This window comes from Chelmon rostratus, chromosome 3, assembly GCF_017976325.1.
Source record: "Chelmon rostratus isolate fCheRos1 chromosome 3, fCheRos1.pri, whole genome shotgun sequence".
Lineage (NCBI taxonomy): Eukaryota > Metazoa > Chordata > Actinopteri > Chaetodontiformes > Chaetodontidae > Chelmon > Chelmon rostratus.
The window spans coordinates 10,125,197-10,150,758 of NC_055660.1; the positions used below are offsets into that span (position 1 = coordinate 10,125,197).

General features: G+C 42.9%; 1 protein-coding gene across 1 annotated transcript; it reads left to right on the forward strand.

The window, feature by feature from the left end:
* Nucleotides 1–234: 234 nt before the first annotated feature.
* Nucleotides 235–23,977, forward strand: tp53bp2b (tumor protein p53 binding protein, 2b). The gene is made up of 18 exons (XM_041933090.1): nucleotides 235–593; nucleotides 11,733–11,880; nucleotides 12,041–12,154; nucleotides 13,927–14,003; nucleotides 14,390–14,491; nucleotides 15,002–15,182; nucleotides 15,907–16,094; nucleotides 16,403–16,567; nucleotides 16,833–17,052; nucleotides 17,256–17,378; nucleotides 17,467–17,573; nucleotides 17,715–18,105; nucleotides 18,788–19,563; nucleotides 19,664–19,801; nucleotides 20,198–20,331; nucleotides 20,714–20,880; nucleotides 21,917–22,116; nucleotides 22,743–23,977. Exons 1-18 carry the CDS (start codon nucleotides 585–587, stop codon nucleotides 22,782–22,784), a joined length of 3,282 nt encoding a protein of 1,093 aa, XP_041789024.1. The 5' UTR covers nucleotides 235–584; the 3' UTR covers nucleotides 22,785–23,977.
* The last annotated feature ends 1,585 nt before the right edge of the window (nucleotides 23,978–25,562 follow it).

Below are 25,562 nucleotides of genomic sequence, written 5' to 3' on the forward strand. Positions count from 1 at the left end.
ACGCTTCACCACTGAAAACAAAAGCAGAAAAACAATAGTAGTAAAACCACAAACAGACAGATTTTCAGTTAGATCAGTTTGAATCACTGAGATAATCAGAATGAGGCTTTTACTCTGGAGAGTCGTACCGGAAGCGCTGTCATCGTGCCGGCGGAGCTCCGGACGCCGAGCGGTTTGCATTGATTGAATGGTTGTGGTGCAAACACGGTGACAGTCGGACGCCTCGTGGATGTGGAGCAGGATTAGCGCTCAGCAGGACAGCCGCTCCGCCCGCAGAGCTTTGTTTTCTGCTCCGAGCGTCAAAACTCCCACAGTTTCACATCTGAGCGGTGTTTCCCTGCAGCCTCCTCTGAAATCAGCCTTTTTCCTTCTCCTCAGAGGGATCGGACTGCACACAGATAGAAAGGCCTGCTGGTTCACTGCAACAGGTCGAGGAGCAGCTGAAATAATAATAATAATTATTATAATATTAATAATAATAGTAAGTGTGATGTGGATGCAGCGGACGGACTTGCAGCAGAGGAGGAGGATGGTTTGATGGTTTCAGCTGCAGTCTGGATGCGACAGAGCGGAAAACTGCCAACATGATGCCGGTGAGTGTGAAACACTTCATGAACATGCACACTGTGTTTGTACGATCCATTCATCCATTCATCGTTCATCTGTAAGCTTCCCCGTGGAGGTGGCACCATGCACGAGCAGTAACCTGGATGATCTCCACTGTGCTATCGCAACAGAATCCCTCAACATGTCAAAAAGCCTTAACCTCACACGCTAAAGTTAAGGCGATTTGTTAATGAAAGGAGTTTCTTTAACGGGTGAAACGTCTCAATATCGACCACTACATGCTGGATCCTGCTCTTCTGTTTATGATTTAAGGGTTTAATCCGACTCAGCTGAACTGAATTCATGGATGAATTTGTCTCCATGTAATTGTAATGTAACGTGACAATTTTCTTTTTTCTTTTTTCTTTTCTTTTTGTGGAAGATTTTTGGTGTTTTAGCAACAGACGAAATCCATATTCTCCAGTTAAGATAAAATGTGTGGTATCAGTAAAAGGTGCACATGCTGGTTATTTGATTGGCTGATTCCAGGATTTCAGCATACTGAATTGGACTACTTTAAGGACAAATTAATACATGTGTGTATATATATATATATATATATATATATATATATATATATATATATTAATGAATCATTATTTCTCTACCAGGTATTCACATTTCTATTGGTTGATTGGACATTAAGTGAAAAATAAAACATGACAAATCTAAGTAACTGAAACTATGATCCTGATGGAGGCTGTGCAGCATCGGCTGCTATCACAGCCAAGTTCCACCGATAACGACCAGCCAAATCAGTTTGCTGACTACAAGAATTCGTTGCCTTGTCTGAGAAAAACTCGTCTTCCCAGAATAACAAGGATAAAGTGAAGTAAAAAAAATAAAAGCTCATGAAAGCAAAGAAAAATAATTACAGCAACTAAAGCTTCTTTTCATCCGAGACGAGCATCACAGTCAGCATGTTTTTAACTAATGAGCTAAAACAGGGGAAACACAGGTAGGTCCTTTAAATTCAAGCAGGCTCAGGTGACTGAAATCATGACACCAGTCGGCCGGTGGAGGCACTTTTGAAAGAGCTGTGGGAGAACACCACTTGTCTTCATTTTGACCTTTTCCTTCCACACCGCAGAGCCTGCTAAATCCTCAGTTTCACTGCTTCTGAACAGTTTGACCTTTTGGGTTTTCATCCTGCTTTAAGTCTTTGACACGTGTGGTCTGTCCCGCCTGTCTCTGCTGAGTCCGTGATGATGCTCAAATATGGCTGGAGAATATCGGTTAAAGAAGTTCGTGGTTCCCTTGACAGTCCCCTCACTGGAACAACAAGGTTATTTGTGTGGAAGGTTGGATTAATCAGAGGTACTAACGTTATGTGAAAAGTGGCATCTGGTGCTCACCTGTTTACAGCCTTACCAGAAACAGGAACTGCATGAAACCAGTAAAAACAAAAATAAACAGGTCAATGATTCATTTTGAAGTCAGGGAAGTTGCATGTTTCCTGATTGATTTTTGTTTCCCCTTAACTGAACCCCTAATCCTAACCAATCATCTGTAGCACCAACCCAGGAAATAACAGCCTCAGTAATCTCCTCAAACAGCTGCTCGCTGTAGTTTTTATCAAACAAACAGGAGAAAATAGTGCATTTGTTGGGGACTATTTTCAGCGGTGGATTAATCCACATTTGGTTCTCCAGTGAGTATTTGCGGCAGCAGGATGGTGGATGTGGGACTGAGTCAAAATAAACTACAGTGTGTGTGTTCATGGTAATGAAGGAACATGTCAGCCGGCGCAACATAGTGGCTCATTGATGTGTTTTTAAAGGAGCTCTATGGCTCAGAGGAAGAAGATCATCGGGCTGTGATACACACAAAGGACTTGTTAGTAGTAGTATATTCTCTGCTGGTTTGGGACTTTTCACAGGATTTGTTGACAAGAAAAAAAAATCTAGACTATCCTCAGACTTATCCTTTAAGCTCTAACCCCAGTCACGGAGGGCAGAGGGAATCACGACTCAAAGGGATGGCAGACTTTGACACCAGAAAACAGACAGAAGTCAGCAGACATCTTGAATCAAAGTCCTTTGCAGTGATTTTTTATGTGGCTTTCCCATTTTTAGCAAATAATCATACAAATTTCTTTACAAAATGCGCTTTTTGGGTGACACTTTGTCCAGATGAACTTCAAAAGATGAAGATCTGGCTACTTTTTTCTCTGAAGTTTTTGTCAGAACCAGTGAATCAAACTACAGGTCATGACGTCAACTGCTAAACCAAAAAAAAAAAAAAAAGTTTCAGATTGGACTGAGGCTGGTTGCATCGCCATAACGCTGCATATAGAAAGCGAAACATACGCAGCTTCCAGTTTCAAGCACTGCAACTGGCATCGCAGCTACATGTAAAACTGAACACAGTGTCTGTCGGGTTTGGCCACAACCAGTTTCACCACAGACTCGGTTTATTGCCATGGAATCGCGAAACTGCCCACTTTAACGTGTGGTTTTCAGCTGCTCTTATCTGCATGTGCGATCAGACCCTTGTGTGTTAGATGATAATTGCGACAGGAACTTGAGGAGGAGGAGGAAGGTGTGTTTGAGGAACTAGTGAGCTGAACTTCTCTCACCAGCGTGGCTGTGTACAGAGCTGATTGTTATTCAGAAAGTCGTGTCTAACATCCACATAATGACGGACATTCAGCGTCCTTTCAGACGGCTCTGACGGAAAGGACGAAGGTGAATTTGGTGCAGATCTGTCAGTGTGTCCATCAGTTTGAGCCTCAGCTTGCTTCTCAAACCTGTTTGTGTGACTCAAACGGCAAAACGATCCCTGAATATTTCATACAAAAAAGGCAGCACACCCTCATCATTGTACTACGTCCTCTTCATCTTGCAGGCAGGGCTCAGCTCGCCGTGCTGCTTGGTAACTGTTGCCACAGAGACCAGAAACACACACGCACACTGTTCAAGGTCATGGGAACAGTATTATTTTAGTATTCCTCAGGAGATGAGGAACTGATGTAGGGAAGTTGTAACCTTCAACTTCACTTACGGCATCAGCCTGATGCTAACATTTATGTGTCTGAGCATGGAAATAAAGTCCCTGATAGTTCCACCGTTTGTTTAAATGGGACCATTTTCACGTCACAAAGCGAGGCTGTAATATTCACTGCAGCACAGAAAGCAGAGGGAGCACTGCTCTGTTCCCAGTTCCTGACCGCGAGCAGGCCACCTCCAGGTGCTTTACACCTTACCTGTCTGCTGTGGTTCAAACGAGCTCTGGTGTGTTTGCAGGTTTTTGTGCAGATTTTCCAACGTGGTGTGAAGGCTGTCAATCAAACTCTGACGTGGACCAAGCAACATGAAAAATTACTGTACACGTTGTGGCCATTGATAAACAAGGTCATAACTAATAATCACCACTCTGTTGGTGAGTTTCGACAGCAAGGAGAGAGCGTTGATGATGCAGGACGACATCCTCCAAACTGTCCCATCAGAGAGTTTCCTGTCAGTCTGCACAGCTGCATGTTAACAGCACTCAGTTCATTTTTAATAAAAGTCAGTGTAAACTCAAAAAAATTCTGGCAGTTTTGTCGCCAGCACATCTGGAACAGGATAAAAATCTCATATTATCAAGTGGTTTTTATTCTCCGTCTTATTTTCCATTAATTTTCAATCCCTGTTTTTATGTTCACTGTTTTATGTTTCATTTGAAGCACTTGGTGCTTGTGATTTCTTTGTTGTAAAGCACTTTGAGCTTTATTATTATTAGTTTTATTATTATTATTATTATTATTAGTAGTAGTAATAATAATATAATTTAGGCTTAATTTCCATCTGTCTGTTGTGGTTAGATGGTGACATGTGTTTAAACAAACTGGATTAATGTGCAGATAATAATTAATGGGTGGATTTTCTGTTTATCCCATTCCGTGTCTTGAATGCAACTTGAATCTGTTATCGTGCAGTGAGCATGATAGCATGCTAACATTTAGCATGTTAGTGTGATGTGGATTTAGGTTTAGAGGTATCTCATTATAAACTGACAGGTTAGACCAGGCAGCATGTCGAGAGCCTTTAATGACTGTTGGTTAATTGTATTCATTAATGACCTCTTGGTGAAGCCAGTAATTAGCTGTGGCTCATTAGTGACTATTTGTGAATTATCCAAATATATGATTGAAACATGCAGCAGGGAACCAATCAGAAAACAGTCCTGGTTTCAGAGCTCAGTGTCAACAGTGGTTCAGTGGAACCGTCCTGTGTTGATGTTGACTATGGTTGTATCCTGAGCAGCAGGCATGGTCTGGGCTGTGTGTGTGTGTGTGTGTGTGTGTGTGGTTAATCCAATATTGGTGCGTCACGTGATGCAGTCGACCATATGGCTCCAGCCGTCCACGCCGCCTACAAAACATTTGGGATGTGACCTGCAGCGTGCCAGCTGCCACCACGCTTCCCCGAGCAGAAATAGAGCAGACACACCAGGACTGAATGGAAACATGATCACTCATCGTACAAACTGACTGTGGAATTTACGTTTCCACCCGCTTTTGTTCTGGTCCAACACGGTTTGATGTCACACCAAAATCCTTTCACTCTTGTTTCTCTCGTCTGATAACATCGTAGATTTAAAGTTTTATAAAATGTCTTCATTAGTGCTAAACAAAATCATTTAAATCCTAAAGTCACATTACAGATTCTAATGGCATTATCAGATTCATGATGCGTTTGATTTCCTTGTGAGAGGCCAGTAATACACTATGTAGACATAATTACCGATTGGTCTGCAGCTTCATTGTTGTAACTCTAAACTTGAATTAGTGCTATATTCCACTGTTAGGAGAGCTCAGTGTTGAAATGTTTCAGTTTCGTGTTAATTTGAAATCTAAAATTTAGATCAAGTTTTTTAACATCCTGCGTTGAAGAATCTAAATCTATGTCTCTGTTTAACAGCAGAAGCTAATGCTTCACTGACTGGTAAAATTCTGATTTCAATACAAAACGTCCTAATGAAGGAACAAGATGGAGATAACATTCAGCAGCTTTCAGTGCTTGACAGTTTTTGGCAGTTAAAGTTTGTCATTAACTTTAATTATAAACATGTTTCTTGTGTGGCTTTAAGTGGAACGTGAATGTTAAATGTTGGTAAGTGTCAACATGTGCTGGCCTGTTACTGATGTGGTGTTCAGTAGCCGACTGGTCAGTCAGGATCAGGATACAGTTTCATGTTGTTTTGAGGAAGCTGTTGACGTCTTTCAGACAGTCGATGGATCGTTAATTTCCTCCTTCACCACAGTGGGGGGTTGTGAGCTGGGTGCTGGCATTAACTAGCGTGATGCTGTGCTAATTCCTGGATGGATTAAGAGCTGCAGCCTCAGGAGTTTAATGAGGCCTCGGCCTGTTGGCTGACAGACTGACAGACACAAAGACAGACAGACAGACACACAGACAGACAGGTAGGTGTCCTGGGTTGCTCTCAGGTGTGCCATTTTTTTAGTTAGCTATACTGTAGCACACAGGTCATTCAGTGGTTATAGCAGCTTTGAGCAACCGCTAATACAATGTCTGTGTAAACTGAAAAATTACATCAGCAGGATGGACAAATCAGTGCTTATCCGTTTCAGCGAAACGAGTAAGGGATGATGCCTAACGAGGTGTCCATTTTCAGGAATTAAATCAGTTAAATGATTGTTAAAACTGGCGAGCTGTACTCCTCCTGCCTTAATGGACTGAACAGCAGCATAAAACTGCGTCTCATTCAGAGCATCAGCAGTCTACATGTCAAATTTAGAGTCTGTTCGTTTTTGTGCAAGGAGGTCTCTCAGTGTACGAACTTGGCATTTCATTGTTTTTTTGTGTGTTTTTGTTCATCTGTTTGATTTTTTCTCCCTTTTGTTTCAGTTTCTCTTTCTTCAGCTGCATCACAGTTAGGTTCAAATAAATGTTGAGTCACTCGTTGTTTGATTAGATGATATCTTGGTAACGTGTTGCAATAAATTGTGAATGGAGGAATGTGGTCTTGTTGCTATGGTTACTCGTGTTAGATACAGGCTGATACAGATACTGGAGTCACTTAGTAGGTGTCCATTATCAGGATACCCTGCAGCCAATCAGAATTGAGCTTCCACCCAGACACTGGTATAAAACAAAATAACCCAACCAGAAACCTGCTACACTGCAAAAAAGGGTAGTCCAGATATAAGATATAAACACTAAATTTGAGAAGAAAATTACTTAAAACTAGTGTCTGTCCATGCAGCAAGTAAATTGTACTTGATAAGAATTCTTGAAATAAGATTTTTAAATCCAGAAATAAGTTATCATGGCTAAAAATAATATTTTAAATCTTGGCAAGTGTCAAATAATTTGCAGTGTAACATGAAAACACGAGACTGATTGAAGTGATACAAAGCTGCAGTTGAGTCAGATGTAGGATTGTCAGGATAGCTGTAAGATGTGCTGCAAGTTGAATGCTAATGCTAGCAGTGTTATATCATGTAGTTGGCTTTTGACATGCTAATGCTAGCATAGCATGTTTAACTATCATGTTCATGGCTTTATATGCTGCTGTTTAGCATGCTAACATCATGCGTACTAACAAACTTTGTCTGTGTGATAATGTCTCAAATCAGACTCACACAGTCCTCCAGAAGTTTCAGTTTAAAGTCAGAAATGAGGATCTAAGTGCTCACTTGGATGTGTTTTAGACTGTTTTGGGTGTCAGGTGTGAACTGTAATCTCATCCCTGTGTAAACACAATCTGAACAGATGTGGATACGAGACGGCAGGTCAGCAGTGTGACACTCTGGAGTCTAAACATTTCTTTTCACCACAGACGCCTTCAGTTTGTGCTCTGGACTTATTGAGGTTCTATAACCAGACTCACTGACGACAGGAGGTCTCACTCCCCCTCGCTGTCGTCGTCCTGGGGGACAGACAGCCTCTCCGCTTCAGGCTCTGATTGGCTGCAGATTTCCTGGTCGACCTCGGTTCGGTGACTGGCGGCAGTGACCCACTTCATCTGAACCTGAAGAAAGATAGCGGTGCTCCAGTTTTCCTTCAGAGCTGAATGTAGGACAGCAGGCCGGGTGGACGGCTGCTTCTCACTGAGACTAATTAATCTCTGTCACTGACTTTCTCTGTTGGATGGATTCAGTTTAACGAAGGGAAAGACTAAAAGATTTCTTGATTACTTAGATGTGCTGTTGACAAGAACAATGGTTAAGTTGCTTTAGCTGACAGTGGCATGAGGAATCTCCCATGAGCCACCTGTTCAGACCAACTCTAGGACTGCAGTACTAAATGAATTCCTCTGTGGCTGTCTGGCAACCTTTTAGTTTGAATGTGAACCAGGAAAGAGCTGACAAAGTGAATATTACCTTAAAAATCCTTCCCAAAGAAATTAGGATTTCAAAAGCAAAACATTTAGCGTTGAACCCAGAATCTCCCTGATGTGTGACCTGCTGTTTAAAAACTGGCAGCGGAAAGCTTTCAGCTCGCTGATGGTGACTCTGTGTACTTATTCCCAGTTTCTCTCTGCCAGGTTCACACTTTATCTGCTTCCTCTGAGTGAGACATGAATCAGAAATACAGCAAATCAGCTCCAAATTCATCTCGCTTTCAGTTGCATCCACCTCCTAAAGAAATTCATCAAAGCATTTTTTGTCATTATTCATTAGAAAGTAGCATCAATATGACTTAAAAACTGTAGAATTCATGCCTGAATATCTGATCAGTCTTTTTATAGCCGTGCTAGAGGTTTAACTTTATGGTCCAGAATGAAACATCTTTACAAATATTGGCTGGATTACCATAAAGTCTTGTACAGACATTCATTGTCCCCAGAAGATAAACCCTACTGCCATTGGTGATCCCTGATTGCTCCTCTAAGCAAGTTTCTCTGTTTCAGTAAAATATCTCTCTATCATTTGTCCAATACCTTTATCACTTATCATGTAAACTGTCTAGACATTACATTTGAGCCTTTATTGTCTCCCTTAGCAGAAATATTCTTGGGCATTCGCCAGACACTGTCGTACAAAAAACTATGGTTAGCACTGATCATCACACCCCGATCTATAAACACCAGAGCATACAGACCAAGAATACTGCACCATCCCATCAATAAAGTTTTGCACACATGGTCTACACAAAGATATTGCATGGCTAGCATGCATCAAGACATCCACCACATGGATTGGTACAAAATTTGTGATCCCCTGACTTTTCCTCCAAACACAGAAAGAAATGTCTCCAAACTAATGGTTAGATTAATATAAAATGTGCTTCAGACGTTCATGTTCCCCTCTGGATGAATTAATAATAATAACTTTTCATCCAGCGCCATCATCATGCCAAATTTTTTAATTTGTCCAATGCTTTAATGCTTTATACAAAACTTTTTCATGACCAAACACCTGCAAAATTACTGACATGCCCATCAGTTTTAGCTGTAGGCCTCTTGAGATAACGTGCTATGCTAAGATGGTGAACATGATGAACATTATACCTGCTGAACATCAGCAATTTAACTCAAAGCGACAGCATGCTAACATATCAGAGAGTTGGTAGCATCCAAAAGTAAATCCACTTTTTTGAGTTAGTGAACTACATTCACAGTCACTGAAGCCGTGCTAATACAACAACAGTTCTTTGGCTTTGTCTACACCCAAAAGCGGTTGGCTCAAGCAAGACTTTGTGCAGATACATGGTGTTCTTACACTGCAGACGATGCCTTCATTGTGCTGAAAAGAGGAGATTTTTGTAGATGGAAGCAGTCCAAAGACAGAATGAGGACAGAAGAGAAGCAGGACTGAGAACAGAAGGAGCTGAATGCAAACACACAGCATCACTTTTACAGCTTTAGAAACCATGAAGGACAATTTACAGTTTACTGACCCTGTGCAGTGGCTGCTTAATGATCTTGCCAGTAAGGCTTTTTATCTGTTTTCTACCACAAAGGAACAGTGTGACTTGATGCCTTTCCCCTCTTTGTTGTATTTATTTACCCATGCATCAAGAGTACTTGCTTTGTTTTTCTCCAGCTGGACCCAATTCAAGCTTTTCTCACTTGTGTTCTTGTATGAGCTTCATTTCAACTTCAGTATCGGCCAATGACATGCAAACGATGCTGCAGTCAGTTTGCTCTGTGAGCGCAGAAAGGTCAAAGAATGATTCTTCAGGCCGAGTGGAGCGAAGTGAAGGCCAGGGCTGAAACAGCTCAGAGCTGTCAGGTTCAGATCCTCAGAGAACACGCACGTGAGGCTCAGCGGCCTCCGGCAGCCTTTGAGCAAGTCATCGCTCAGACTCACCCTCCCTCACGATAAATAAAGACTGGAAAACGCTGAACGCTGCCTCTGTGCAGGTTGGCGGGCTGTGGGAGGCGATCTGGCTCTGCGCCTGACAGCAGATACCCTGCTGGAGTAACAGATGGCCCAGTGCATCATGGGAGTTACAGTATGTCCACAAATATCTGTTTTAGTCTTAAATAGCACAGGAAGCTTTCATAAAGGTGAAGAAGACGGGTTTAGTGTGTCACATCACATTCTGGTTTAGCTATCAACACAATCTGTTAAAAGACATGCCAGTGTCTCACCTCAATGTTATTATCTTTATTTCCTGGTTCAGACACTGAGTTTGAGCCTCTTTGGCTCTGTTTGGTCACAGAAACAGGTCCAAACAGGGAACAGTGCTGCACCTGTGATTCTCCTTTGATCTGTGAAAAAATATTAAACTTTAACTATACTTTTTGAAGAATGTACAAAGTACACGTTGTGCTACTTTTGTTGCCTTCAAGTATCCTCATGCTTGAGGATACATGTAATAGTATGCTTTATTGGCCCAACTTTTTCTAAACTTTAAGTATACTGAAGTAGACCAGTGAAAATCATGATTCATGAGCATTCAAAACACATTTGCACTACAATTGCACTATATCACCAATGTGTTGGAAATGTTAAGGGCTGGGAAAATGGCTGGACTCCAAATGCAGGACACAGATACTGATTGAGTAATTAAAGGATTTATTGTCACAAAAAGGAATATGACCACCGGGAGAGGATCTGTGTTTATCCAAGAAGGAGCGGGCAGGCAGGTGAGGTGAGTCAGCAGGTTTTCAGGTGCTGGACTTGAGATGGGCAGACTTGGCAGGTTGAGACATGAGAAAAAATGACTTAGTAATTCAGTAAAAGGCAAGACAAAAACTAGAGCACAGAACAAAGCACTAGGAGAGCTGTGTCACTGAGACATGTCACCAGGCTGGTGAGTACAACCTGGTGAGGAGATCCAGATCTATCCTTTATCCTGTGGCTGGTGATTATGGATTGGCTGCAGCTGTGGTGGCTGATTGGCAGGAGGAGCAGGTGTAGGTGAGACATGACTGTAGAGAGACGCCCAGTCCAGACACACACGGAGAAACTAACATGACAAAAAGGACAGGGGAAAAACACGGCGAAACACAAGGGCAGGGAGGAGGAGGCAGAGGCTTCCTAACAGGAAATATACTTAAATATTCTTAAAATGACGTGAAATTAAAGTACAAAGTACTTGTACTTGTATATAGTACACTTTAATAAAGCATGCTAGTTGTGTATTACAAAGAACTTGAAAATAAGTATATTTTTCATAGTACATGCTATTACTATTAAAAGTATTTGTAATTTAGTACACTTTTTAAAAGTACACTTGAGTACAACTTATAATACACTTACAATAAACTACACTTTCAATAGGTACTTGAAATACCACCTTAAGTATTGCAGAAGTAGTATATTCATTTTAAATACATTGAAGTAGAACTTAATGATATATCAAACAAACTTTCACAAACTTTTCTATACTTAAATTGTATTTCTCATACACTGATGTATACTACTTTTTGATCTGGGCCGACAGGAAGTGACTTCAGGCTTTGGACTGTGCAGCTGCCACTAGAGGTGGAACACACACATTCTGAGGATTTTTCACCATGAAACTAAAACTAAAACCATAGAGTTTTTACAGAGTCTAAAATACTCAATAAAATACTCACTATGTGACTACTAACACAGAGGACATGACCTCCACGTTCTCAGCGGTAGCTACGACCCTGATGCCAGTGTTGGGAATGCTCCAACATTCACCTGACTTCATCTAAGCCCACCTGTGCTTTCTCTGGCATCTGCTCTGTGTTTGTAGATGTTCCTCACTGTGTACCTCAGCAACAATGACCAGCACTTCAGCGAGGTTCCCATCACGCCGGAGACGCTGTGCAGAGATGTGGTGGAGCTCTGCAAGGAGCCCGGCGAGGCCGACTGCTACCTTGCCGAGATGTGGAGAGGCTCAGGTGAGTGTCCAAAAAACCCTCCAGGTCTAAACAGGGGGAGCTGAAAACCACGAAATATAATTTTTACAGAAGTCATATGTGTTCGTCTGAACAAGCTAACAAACCGTTTTCTCATGATCAAAATTATTATGTTGCTATGTTCTGTTTTTTAACCAATCAGAACGTGTCGTTGGAGAAGGGGAACAGATGCTGGAGGTGTTGCAGCGATGGGGGCAGCAGAGGGGGGAGGTTCGGTACCTCCTGCATCATCAGAGGGCTCCAGGACGAGAGTCAGGTAAGAAACACCTGCCTGCCACCACAGAGGGTTTAACCATGTGGCGGGACATCATGCTAAGACGTACATGTCTGAACTCGTTCATCATTGTCTCTGGGTGGGAAGCCAGTGAGGGATCATGTTCAAGGTAGCTGTACTGGAGACTCCTTCTGGTTGGTCAGAGCTCCTGTGTGGAGGGAGGAGGGTTCATGAAGGATAGTGTGAATCTCCAGACGAATGAGAAGCAGCAGCTGGTGAGTCCATGTGTATCAGAGGTGACACATGGCTCCACAGGACAACAGTGGGTAGTTAACAGAGATAAAGACTGCAGCGCTGCAGGATCCAGAGACGAGAGAAAACTGTGTAACGAACAAAACTAAAGGAAAGAAACACATTTGCACACATGCAGGAGTCATCATTGTAAAAGAGATTTTTAATCTCGATGGAAGGATTACTGATTAAACGAATGCTGAATAAAAGAACACATATACAGTGTGTGTTCAGTCATTCCCCACCGCAACCTGCATGGACGTAGAGTCAGTCAGATCTGCTGGCTTTGCCATTTTCCTTAGAAGAAAACTAAGGAATCCTTTTAAATTTTGTTGCCCCACAGTTACGAACACCACACTATCGCAGAATTGTATGAACAGTCAGCACTTGTGCCAAGATCAGATTACACAATATCAGCCTGATAATAGCACCACCCATACAGTCTACTCAGTTTTGTACAGGGAATGCATTTAAGCTACAACTTATAGCTTTTATTACTCCAGATCTTTTCTGCATTTTGTTCACAGTCAACTCCAAAACTCCCTGACATTTAATTTGGCTGAAGTTGGCGCTGAGAAACTGCAAACTAATCTTAATTAGTGTTAAAAGTGATGGAGCCATCATGTAAATGAATATGACAGACTTGTACAAACAGCAGCATTGTTGGAAGACTGAGAATCTGCCTCCAGACAAATTGTGAAACAGCTCTGGTTAGACTGATGTGCACGAGTGTAAATACTTTGATCAAACTACTGCCTTCAGCAGAGTACTCACAGTAATCCAGTTGTATTTGGTGCCGAGGTACTGACAGCACATGGTGCAGGCTGGGCTGTACATGGGAGGAGGTTCAGTGTGTAACTACAGTAGATGGCAAACTGTAATCAGCTTATGACTCAAGGGATTGTGCAGCTGCTGAACTCTGTGGGGGTCATTTGTTTTTTTCTGTCCTAAAAACAAGGAAATCCCCTCTGATGTTTTTGTGAGCTGATAAACAGCCGGACAGTTTGCCTGTCAGATCATCTTTGACCTGGATGGTCACAAAGACCTGATTTCCAAGTTATTGTATAAACACTGCAGAAAAAACTTTATCTCAAAGAATAACACGTGCAATTTTATCGTTTTTTATAGTCCTCAAATCCCACGTGCAGCGTCAAACCAACAACATATTAGTCTCTCAATACTTCCTGATTTTCCTTCTCTGTCTGTGGCTCTCAGCTCCTATTGGTTACTGAAGAGATACTGTGGTACTTTCCTTGCTGAGTTGAAAGAAGTTGGGAAATACCTCTGGCACCGCCATCCCAGAGGTGACACAGAAATGTATAACCATGCGTCATCTTCATACATTGGGAAGCGGATGGGAATGTCAGTAGTTTTGCAGGTGTTTTGTCAGTTACTGAAGCAATGGACAAATTTAAATTTTGAACTGATCCATCTGGTAGTTTCTAAGTAGTTTTAGAGCCATACTGCTAGCCTGGCTTGCAATGTAAAATTAGCATTCACACTAACTGAGTTTTCTTGTTCAGTTGGATCCAGAGGTGCAGATCAGATGATGAAGAGGAATCAGGTGAAAGCTTCTGTGGAAAGATGTCTGGAGAATGGGGTGAGAAACAAGTCCACCTTCCAACACCTCCTCGTCTGTCTGATTTTTATGTTGTATGTTGTATATTGAACAGGTTTGGAAACAGAAATGTGAAAAGGACACATGTTAGTTAGTTATGTTTTGAGCTGTTGAATGGATTGGTGACTAGTTTGCTAACTAACAAGGTAATATTTTCACTGTAGACTAAGAACAACGACATGAAACAACTTTACAGACAGAGAGTTTGTCATTTCTGCTATCATTTGAACGTGCAGAAAGTTGCATATTGCAGCATTTTTAAGTTTGATAGATGCACTGCATGCATCTATGAAAGTTTGTTCATTTGAAGGTGACCTCTGACTCTGTGTGTGTGTGTGTGTGTGTGTGTGTGTGTGTGTGTGTTGCAGGTCTCAGCTCCTCGTCTGGACATGACGCTGAGCGATCTGCAGGATCTGGCAACCCGACAACAGCAGCAGATCAATGCCCAGCAGCAGCTGTTGGCCTCCAAGGTACAAACCACCCAGGACACTACTGTTAACAATGACTGCCAGTATTCCCACTACTATCACTACCTCTAATGGTGCAATCCTACAAAAACACATAACCCATCAAATTCATCGAGTACTGCTGGCTACTGCAGTTTCTAGTGCCATCAAAACTACCTGTGGGCCCTTACTTGTGTACACAACAAGAGCCTCAGTGTGTTTTAACTGAAGTGCTCATTAGACCATCTGAGAGCCTCTGAAACCTCCATACCTTTCTGCCAGGTGTGTGGAGGTGAGAAAGTAGGCGGAGTTTGAACTTTGAACCAAACGAGTGCAACATCATGACTGACGTCAAGGAGAGACTGTCTAAAACTGTTGCACAAATGTGGATAACATTTGTACAAGTGATCTTCTCAGCCCTCTCTGTGACGTTGCATTTTGCTCCACCATTCAGAAGAACTCCACAGCTCACACCTTGACCTGCAGGAAGCTGGTACAGATGTATTAACTGTGTGTATTTGCCGGGTGCTGCAGGAGCAGCGGCTGCGTTACTTGAAGCTGCAGGATCAGCGGCAGCAGCAGCAGCAGGAGGTGTCTGAACAGGAGCGACTACGGCAGCTCAGAGAGAACGCACACAACCAGGAGACCAAACTGCGACGTGTCCGGGCCCTCAGGGGCCAGGTGGAGCAGAAACGCCTCAGCAACAGCAAACTAGGTCAGTGTGACGGAGGTCTGGGTGGCTGGAGGTGTGGGAGGACAGATTTTGTAACAACATTTTTCAGGATTTCTTTGTTAAAAGCACAGTTACACTGGTTTAAACTGAGGCTACAGCAAAGAGGAACATCACTGTTATCAGTGACAGTTACTGGCTGAAACCAGGAAAGTAAGAAACCGACATCATCTTTGTATTTCCAATGAATGTATCCGCTGGATTGATTTGTGGAAACTCCAAGAGTTTTGCTAAACTGCTAAAAACTGAGTTACCACATGCAGTTTGACATTAAACTGAGTCATCACTGCAGTCATATAAGCAACAGGAGGTTTCTGAAAACTGTCAATCACACAGATTGAACCAGATCAGACCAGATGAAATTGGACTCAGGTGCCATCATTATGGAAATGACAGGATTTACATGAAGATTTGCCATTTCAAATGGAACGGTGACTCTTTCATCCTGTCAGATTCACATCTGCTCAGCTGAATGTGTGTTTGAGCCAAAGATCAGTGAGTTTGTCTTTAGCATGTGGCTTCAGATTTATTCAGATTTGCAATTTATGTTAATGGCTGCCATAACCAGCTTTTTGTTAAATGAAAGAAAAGTATTAATGTATTGATATACAGTACTACACAGACAGGTTTCATATGAGCACGAGTATGGAAAGCATTGCCTCGTCTCATCCCCGTGTGGCTCTGTTCATGTGTTTGTTGCGTGTGTCAGTGGAGGAGATTGACCAGATGACCGGGCTGTTCCAGCAGAAGCAGAGGGAGCTGCTGGTCGCCGTGTCGAGGGTGGAGGAGCTGAGCGACCAGCTGGAGGCGCTGAGGAGCAACAGACTGGAGCCTCCTCCTCTTCCTCATCACCACACCTCTACAGCTGAGCTGGAACGCCTTTATAAAGAGCTGCAGGTGAGATCTCATTCGAGGACTTCATCAGACCTCCAACGTGGGCTCTGTTATTTTGAGCATCCTGGGAACCTTCCTCCATAGCTAATGTGACAGCACCTGAATGCACATAAAAACTCTCCTCGTTGAAGCATTGGTACAAGAAGAGAGAAATCTCATTGATTAGGTCTGTCATCACTGACAATTACGTTCATGATGCTAAAATTTCTAGAGATTGGTTAGTTTGAATTTAGCAGGACAGCGAAGCTAACTAGCTAATGTAGACTTTGCAATATTAGCTTCCTGTTTTCTGACCTGTCTTGACTTCCCAGCTGAGGAACAAGCTGAACCAGGATCAGAGCGGTAGGCTGCAGCAGCAGAGAGACAGCCTGAACAAGAAGAACCTGGAGGTGGCCGCGATGGACCGACGGTTAGCCGAGCTGCGACAGCGGCTCTGGAAGAAGAAAGCTGCCCTGCAGCAGAAGGAGAATCTGCCAGTGAGTGTACACAACCTGAATAAACCAGTCATTTTCTACTAGCGTTTAGCTGATCCTTTATACTGCAGAGACTTCTAAAATCAGGAAAAGCCTCACTTGCTAAATTAGCTAACTTAACGTATCCAGTGTATCTACGCTGAAGCTAAACTTGTACCACCAAGTTCATCCTGCTCCAACGGCAGTCACTGGTCAGCTTCTATCTGCAGATGTTTTACCTCACACAGACCAAATGGCTGCAGCTGTCAGATATTTCCGTTCCCTCCAGGTGGCTTCAGACGGAGTGGCCCCCCAGCATGCAGTGGTCTCCAGAGTGGCAGCAGTGGGGCCGTACATCCAGTCCTCCTCCACTACAAGCTCTCAGGGGCCTCCGGTGCCGGCACGCCAGGAGGGTCTTGTGAAGCCGGCATACCCGGACGGCACCGCCACCCTGCCCATACCTGACTCATCCCTGAAGCCGCCTCCCAGACCAGTCAAACCAGCCTCAGGTAATGTACTTGAAATCACTATTAAAGTTAGAATAGAAAGAGAGATTAGGGTTTTTTCTTGAAGAAGTCATTTATTTTATTTCAAACAAAATGTCTTTGATGCTTCATCCTCTGTTCATGCATGCTAAAGCATCATTTGGACTGATGTTTCTAGGACGTGTACCACAGTGTGTACTGGATACAAGTTTATTTACTCATCACAGGTTTCACCACATCAAAAATAACCAAACTCTCGGACTGGAGCGGCTCGTTTTCTGAGTCCAGTGGAGGTTACAGCCACGCCTCTACCCTGCCGCGCATGTCCAGCCTCAGCTGCCGCAACTCAGGTCAGTCAGGGCTCCATTTCTACAGCGTCCAAAATATGTCAAGTTGTTTTTGATAAGAGTAAGACTCCACGGATTGTCCCTCTTGTAGGTGGTAAGACCCTCACAGACCAGAAGGGCCTCACTGGGTCTGACATCCCGCCCCCTGTCCCCTCACGGACCAATCACATCACTGAGAACCTGCTCAGGGACAATCAGGTATCAATGGACTCTCACTCCTCATTTCAATAAAATATAGTTTATCTCTAAATGCAACAGTCGGTCTGAGTATCTTTAGTAGTTATATTATTAATTTATTGCTGTCTTCATTTCCCTGTTAACTCTGTATTTCACCTGTAGGCCTCAGGTAAAGGTCTGTCCAAGATGGCAGCGCCACCTCCAGTTCCCAGTAAGCCCAAACCGTTCTCCTCATCTGGCCCACCACCCTTCTCTAAGCCCCCTTACAACACTGGGACCTTCCCTGGTAAGGTGCGTCCAGTTGGGGGCCACCTCAGGGCTCCGGGTGTCCTCTCCAGCCACAGCCACACCCTCCCTCTCCCTAACAAGCAGGAGAGTCCGCCTGCTGCCGCCATACGACCGTACACCCCTGACCTCTCGGACGCTCCCCTCCCCGTGCTGCAGAAGCCTCAGACTCTGGCGGCTTCGTCCATCTACTCCATGTACACCCAGCAGGCCACACCGGGGAAGGGCTACCAAGGCCAGGGTACACTGCCCCGCAGCCAGCCCAGAGGTGACGCTCTGATACACATACTGTTATAAATGATTTCCCTGTTATCAATGATGTCACAACTACTATGAATACCCTTGGTTTTTACTACAACTGTCACCTCTGTTCATTCTACAAAAATATATTTTTGTAACACAAAAGCATTTAAGGTTAAATTATGTAAAAACAACAAAATGTTATTATTTAATCTTCATCAGGGTGGAGGAAATAGTTTTTTTTTGTTGTTCTACATGCCAATAGTCACCGATATAAATGTAATTTCACAGAAGAAGATTAACTAATATTAATACTAACACACTGTTGTGATTACTTCTCCTCATATCTCTGCTATTGTTTCTACCATCAGCTTCTGCTCATACTGTTACAACTATGTTTTTATGTTGGTGCTGCTGCTATTGCAGTTACTTCTACATCACCATCATCATCATCATCATACCACTACCAGTACTATCACAAATATTCTGTGTCTTCAGATTGAACACAAAACTAAAGTTGGCCTCACTTTACTCACAAAATATGACCTCTGAAGTCTGTGTTAGCTAACTAGCAGCATATTCCTCAGTTGTACTTTGTGTTGAGTGCTAATTAGCAAATAATAGCTTATTATTTGACTAATTGATTAACTGACTAAACATTTTCAGCTGTTACTGTTGCCTTTGACATCAGTGTCTCTGTCCCCTCACAGTGTATGGGAAACCAGTCCTCTCATCTGGAGGAGGGCATCAGTCTGTCGTCTCAGACAGCGCCATCATGAGTTCTGGGTCTTGTGTGTCTGACGGGCTTGAGGCTGACAACAGTTGCCAGGGCAACAGCGAAGGTGTTGGAGCAGAAACGTCAGAACGCGCCACCCCACGACCGCTCAGCCCCACCAAGCTCCTCCCCTTCCTGTCCAACCCTCACAGGAACCCCAGCGATGCTGACCTGGAGGCCCTGCGCCGCCGGCTGCACCACGCCCCCCGGCCCCTAAAGAAACGCAGCTCCATCACAGAGCCTGAGGGCCCGGCCGGACCCAACATCCAGAAGCTGCTCTATCAGAAAACCACTCTGGCTGCCATGGAAACTATCCCCATGGAAACAGTCGGTCCAGCAGGGACGTATGCTCATCCTGGGGGTCACGAGGATGGGACGGGCAGTACCGATGCAATGTTTAAAGTAGACGACACCAGCGCTGCCTTCAACCAGCCACTCGCTGAGAGTCCAGAGGACAGCTTGACCCCGCCCCCTCTGCCACCCCGCTCACCCATCCCCGATCCCACCTCGTGCCGCTCCCTGCCCCCTCCTCTGGAGGACAAGGAGGAGGAGGAGGTCTGTCCATCCACCTCGCTCCCCCAGGACTACTTTGCAGAAGAGTTCCCCCCTTACCCGCCCCCTCCTTACCCTTCCTGTGGAGAGGCGGAGCAAGGAGAAGACGTCTTCAGCCTGCAGCCACCGGAGGTCACAGGACAGGTCACAGTGCCTCCAGTGAGCCTAACAATAAATAGATGCTAAGTGATAATAGTAGATCACTTTGCCCAAATGATAAAAAAACATCATTATTTCCTCACTCTGTTGTTTCTCTCAGGGTAAGAAGTCGATCCTCCGTAAAGCCAGCTCGGAGCGGATCGACCCCAGCATGCGGGTCAAGTTCAACCCTCTGGCCCTGCTGCTGGACTCGTCTCTGGAGGGCGAGTATGACCTCGTTCAGAGAGTCATCTATGATGTGAGTGACACTGCTGTCTGTTCTTAATCTGTAGATCCATAGATCTTGGATTTGATCAATCACAATTATTTAAAAATACTTCTATCGAGCTTCTAAACAGCAGCTAAACAAAGTGGATGCTCCATATGTGACAGGTATGAGGTGTTGGTTTTTGGTTGGGGCATTAATACTGCATTTATATGTTCTGCTAATTAAGTCAGAGGTTGTGTTTTTCAGCTGTTCAAACCTGCTATTATGTTTATTTGGATTTTTAGTGTTAGCACTATAATTGAGATTAAAGCGATTACACAAAATATTTGGAACATTTTACTTGTGAATATTGGCTTGAAGTGCTTGAAATCACCAGCTTCACTCTACATTATATGAACAATACATAGTCACATGTCTGTCCTGCAGGTGGAAGACCCGAGCATGCCGAACGATGAGGGTATCACAGCGCTGCATAACGCCGTCTGCGCCGGCCACACCGAGATTGTCAAGTTTCTGGTTCAGTTCGGTGTCAATGCCAACGCTGCAGACAGCGACGGCTGGTGAGTTTGAGCACATTTGAACACATCACGGTCCAGCATCACTTTGATATGATATTTCTCACCATTTGAATCAGAATCATAATCGGCTTTATTGGCCAAGTACAAGGAATTTGTCTCCGGTTTAACATTGCACTTAGTGTACAAAAGAAAGGACATAAAAAAAAACAAAACAAAACAAAAGACTGAACAAAATGTGAGACCATTTGACCATTTGTCACCATTTTTGTGGCCATTTTCATGCATTTAGCTACTGGCTGTCCACATTGTTAGATCTGATCGATTTGTTCGTTTCTCAAACCAAGAAAGCAGCTGTCAAACCTGCGATGTGGGAGGTGAGCAGCTCTTTCAAACCTTTCTTCTTCTCCTTTCTCTTCATCTCCAGGACTCCCCTCCACTGTGCTGCCTCCTGTAACAATGTTCAGGTCTGTAAGTTCCTGGTGGAGTCGGGGGCGGCGGTGTTCGCCACCACATACAGCGACATGCAGACAGCTGCCGACAAATGTGAGGAGATGGAGGACGGCTACACCCAGTGCTCTCAGTTCCTCTACGGTGAGAGAAAAGATAATGCAACATGTTGGCAGCAAACAGAACTTCGAACGTCTACATGGATGATAGGGTTTGGGGGATCCTTCTGTAAATTCTAGTGGTCAGTGGGGATTTTGAAGGTACTTGAGGGATTTTAGGGAGACCACAAGGAGGCTTCAGAGTCCATAGGGAGTTTGTGTTGGTTTTAAGAAAGTTCAGTGATTCTCTGAATGGTTTTTGGAGGTTTTTCAGGAAAAGCTAAGGAAGTACACCAAAAATCATCCAGGCTTATTTAAGGCAGTCTAAAGGGCTTTGAGTGGATTTTAGGGATCGTTAAACAGTTCAAGGAATTTGAGAAGGTTCCAGCAGTCCTATAAGAGAAGACCATTTCTGAAGACTGTGGAATTCAAAGGTTTTGTTTTAATGGTTTTCAGTATGTTGCATGATTGTCTGGAGGGATCTTGGGGAAGTTTTGGGGATGTTCTTTTCTCTGAGGGTGTTTCATAGTGGTTACAATTTATTAAGGGGGCAGTTGAGTCTTTCAGGATGGTTGACGAAAAGTCAGGGGTCATGGAGGAGGTTTCAGGCTTCCTGAAGGAGTTCCCATGAGTTCTAAGTAGGAGTTGTGGAAGACATGAGGGATTTAGGCATTCTAATTGGGAATTTTGGGAGACATGTGGGGCTTCAAAGGCCGCTGAGGAGGTTCCAGGGGTCTTAAGAAAATACTTGCTTCTGATGTTTAAGGGGTTCTTGAGGGAATTCCAGAAGTGACTAAGATGTTCCAGGCTTACTTTACAAGGTTTAATATGTTATTAAGGAGGTGAGGTTAATTGGGTCGACATCGGTTTTGAGAGTTCACTACAAGTTCTTCAAAGGGTTCTTCGAGGGTGTGACAGGAAGCCTTGTAAAATAAGGGAGACCTAACATTACTTAAACTGAATTCACTCAAATTATTCCAATAAAAATAAGGATGAGAGCAGCAGTGATGGGGGTACATGCAGAAGATCCCTGAGAGATGATGCAGTTTCCGAATGTTTCCTCTCTGTTTCTGTCGCGGAAGGCGTTCAGGAGAAGATGGGTGTGATGAACCGCGGCGTGGTGTACGCCTTGTGGGACTACGAACCTCAAAGCGATGACGAGCTCGGCTTCAGCGAGGGCGACTGCATGACGGTGCTGAGACGGGAGGACGACGTGGAGACGGAGTGGTGGTGGGCGAGATGTGGTGACCGTGAGGGCTACATCCCCCGCAACCTGCTGGGGGTGAGCTGACTGTGCGCAGCTGATGGAGATGTTGACAGCTGAGGCTGAAGCCACCGGTAGCTGATATGTTGAATTTGAATGATCGAACTGGATTTGGTACAAAGAAAAAGATCCATTTAATCTTGATCTTTCCTTGTAAATATTCATGTTTGTTAGAAACTGAATTTTCCATATTTATTGAATTTACCAGTTAAAAGGAATTATTTAACGTGCACTGGCTCAATTTTCCCTGAAATATTACTATATTACTAGTAAATATTACAAATATTACATTTTTTTTTCCAGGTATATTCAGAAGTTTTGTGTTAGTTCCTTTCTGGGAAATTATTTGGAAACTGTGGGATCATAAGATGAAATGTTAAAATTTGATGCAACAGTCGTCATGTATATCTCAAAGGAGGATACAGGATGATGAACTGCTCTGCTCACTGAGCTCCACGGGAATTTAACCATCGATCCTCCTGTTTCACTCTGCTGTTTCCTCCCTAAATCTCATCTGTTTTAATCAGGTTTAAAAGCGGCTCTGAGGATCCTGTTACTCAACCGTCTTATGTAAGAAGGTTCAGTATTTCAGTCTTATCTTAATGGTGTTTTAATGAGAAACTCTTTTCCCTTTTATTTCCCAGCTGTATCTGAGGATAAAGCCGCGGCAGAGGAGCCTGGCTTAACGGACGGCCGACAAATCCTTCAAAAGGCCAAAATGTTCTGAGAAGGAGGAGCAGCAGACCAATAAATCTCTGGGCTCGTGCTGCAGGGACTCAAAATATCAGAGACAGATGTTTTCTGAACTGCCATTGGACCTGGTTGGTTTTTCAACATCAGCACAAAGAATGTCACAAAGAACTGCCGGAGGAACACAAGGGGAAACAATAGTTCATGTGAATCCTGTGGTGAATAGGATCAAATCATCACTTTAGCAACTTTTAGCAGCAGATAATTTTGCGGATGACTCATTTTGGTGATTTTTTCCCTAAGGTACCACAACCTCCAAAACAAGATGTGATAATTCTTTTCTTCTCTTTTGAGGTCTTATTTTATTGAATGGTGACAGTTGACATAAGAACAGGAAATGTGTGGGCAAACAAGATGCAGCGTGTAACAAATGTCCCGCATGTTGGAATCAAACAGGGGACGTTAGGCCACCATCTTTGAATTTCTTTGTTGTTATTAAAGTATTTAACAGAACAATTCTTTGATTTTGCTACAGCAGCATCAGTTTCAACGAATGTAGCGAATGTAGCGAATTTCAGTTCACAGTAATCTGTGGAGACAAGATAAAAATACATTTTCTTTCTTTGGGCACTCTGTGTAACAGATGGACATTTCAGCAGGGGGGTTATTTTATTATTCTTAGTGTGAACAGGCTGCTGTTTATTAATGTTAATTTGATATTTATGTTGCTAATGTTCCCCAAACACATACAGGAACTATGTGTTAAGTAACGTTTTTTTTTTTTTTGTTATTAAAGTTTATTTACAAGAGTTCCTGTTCCGTTACTGTAGTTTGTCATTTTTTAAAAAGAATTAAAACTCAGAAACAGACACATATATCATGCAGTGAAGATTTAAATTCTAAATCCCTATTCGGCCTGTCCTGTGTTGAAACTGAAGACTTCATTACAAACTCTGAAATGTGGAAATTCAGTATTTTCTTTTATATTGGTAGATTATTACATTTTCCAAAATAAAAGTCTGATCAATCTCAAATCGATAGATCAGAGGGTACAAGGTGTATGTTTCTCACTGCCAATGGACCTACGCTAGCAGTTTCCACATGCTTTCAGTCTTTGTGCTAAGATAAACACATTCTGGACCTCATGTCAGTACTGTATACACACACACACACATACAGTATGAAAGTTATATCCATGTTCTTGTGCGAGTCTGGTGAAGATGGAGAACTGGAAGCTCAAAATAAAAAAAAAAAATTCCCAGCTTCTTTCCTGAATATTCCACTTCCTGCAAAAACTGATCATTTAAAGTGACAGATGAATATATTTCAGTCACGGTGTTTGATTTGTCACTGTAACAGTTTATTTATTAGCTAGAAGGACGGTCAGAAAAAACAAGCTGATAAATCCACTCTTATGTTTAAATGTTCAGCTGTAGCGTTTGTGTCGGACGTTCGTCTCAGCTCGGCATCATCTTCATCACTCTGCAGAATCAGCTGACGAAGAGCTCCAACTCTGCAGATCTCCTCACTGGCATCGACACACATGCAGAGTCAGAACGCAAAGTGCAAAGTCAACATTTAGTACATTTGAACAGTAAGCAGTTTCAAATGCAACACAGGATCCATGGAAAGTACATTCAATATTTAAGGTTTACGATTGCACAGAACCTCCAATTAATCAAATAAAAAAATTGTTTCAACACTGGATACATATTTTATATTTAAATGATACAGATTTTTCTGCCGGTCAAAGAGCATGCAGGTTATGTCTAGCTGCAATAAGCTGCCTGATACATCAAACCTACAGACTTGAATATCATCACTAAACATGAACAGATAGAACAAACTGGAACCAAAGATGCAAATATTTCAGTGTCAATCATTTGTAAATGCAGACGTTAATGTACAGGCATCAACAGGTCAAGAACAACTTGAGTAAAAGAGCTGAACAGACAACATGAATCTCAGCAGACTGAATGTTAGGCTGTAAAGTGGAAAAAATAAAAACATTGTTTGAAGATGAAACTGCAATTAAACATTTTATTCCCCAAAATGTCTACGCAATGATAAATTTATCAGCCACCGAAACTTCCTCCAACATTTCATCAAAACATCAACCTACAAAACTATAGTTTATCTGTCGAGGTTGTTGATTCACAGTCGACCAAGTGAGCAGCCACAAACAAAACATACCAACATCTGACGGCTGGCTGACTGCGATCAATACCGGGATCAAATGGAAAAACTGGTTCATCATCATCATGATTAAAAGGGAATAAAGTGCAAAAGAAAAGAGTGTAACAGAACGAACTGGTGGTTGTTTCAGATTAAATTAAAACATTGCGGCATGTGTGGAGTCCAGGACGTGTCGAGGGTCATCTTTTAAAAACAAATCCCACAAACGTGTCAGTAATATGTGATCTCAAATTAAGTGCACAGCGCTCGTTGATGAGCTACTGTAACTGCCAAGCTAACATGCTATGCAAGCAAGATAACACGCTAGCAAGATAACATGCTAGCTAGCCACATTAGCCTACTTTTCAGATTGCAGTTAGCAAGCCAGCTATCTTAGTTGCTCTCTGGACAAAAAGTTACCAGTTTACAAAGCTGGATGGTGTAACACAGCTAACATAATAACTTTCTCCATCTTGGACTCGAGACAGATGGATGTTTGTCGTTCATGTCAAGTTTCACCACAGTTAAACTCTAACTGCAAATGAAAAAGTTCACCTCCGCAAGCAAATCCAGGATCAGCAATTCATACCCTCAAGTTA

Bases quoted from the DNA above. Each gene is read 5' to 3' on its own strand.
- tp53bp2b (XM_041933090.1), top strand. The intron at 16,568-16,832 runs GTGAGTGTACAC...CGTTCCCTCCAG, and splicing joins AGCAGAAGGAGAATCTGCCA to GTGGCTTCAGACGGAGTGGC. The intron at 17,053-17,255 runs GTAATGTACTTG...TACTCATCACAG, and splicing joins ACCAGTCAAACCAGCCTCAG to GTTTCACCACATCAAAAATA.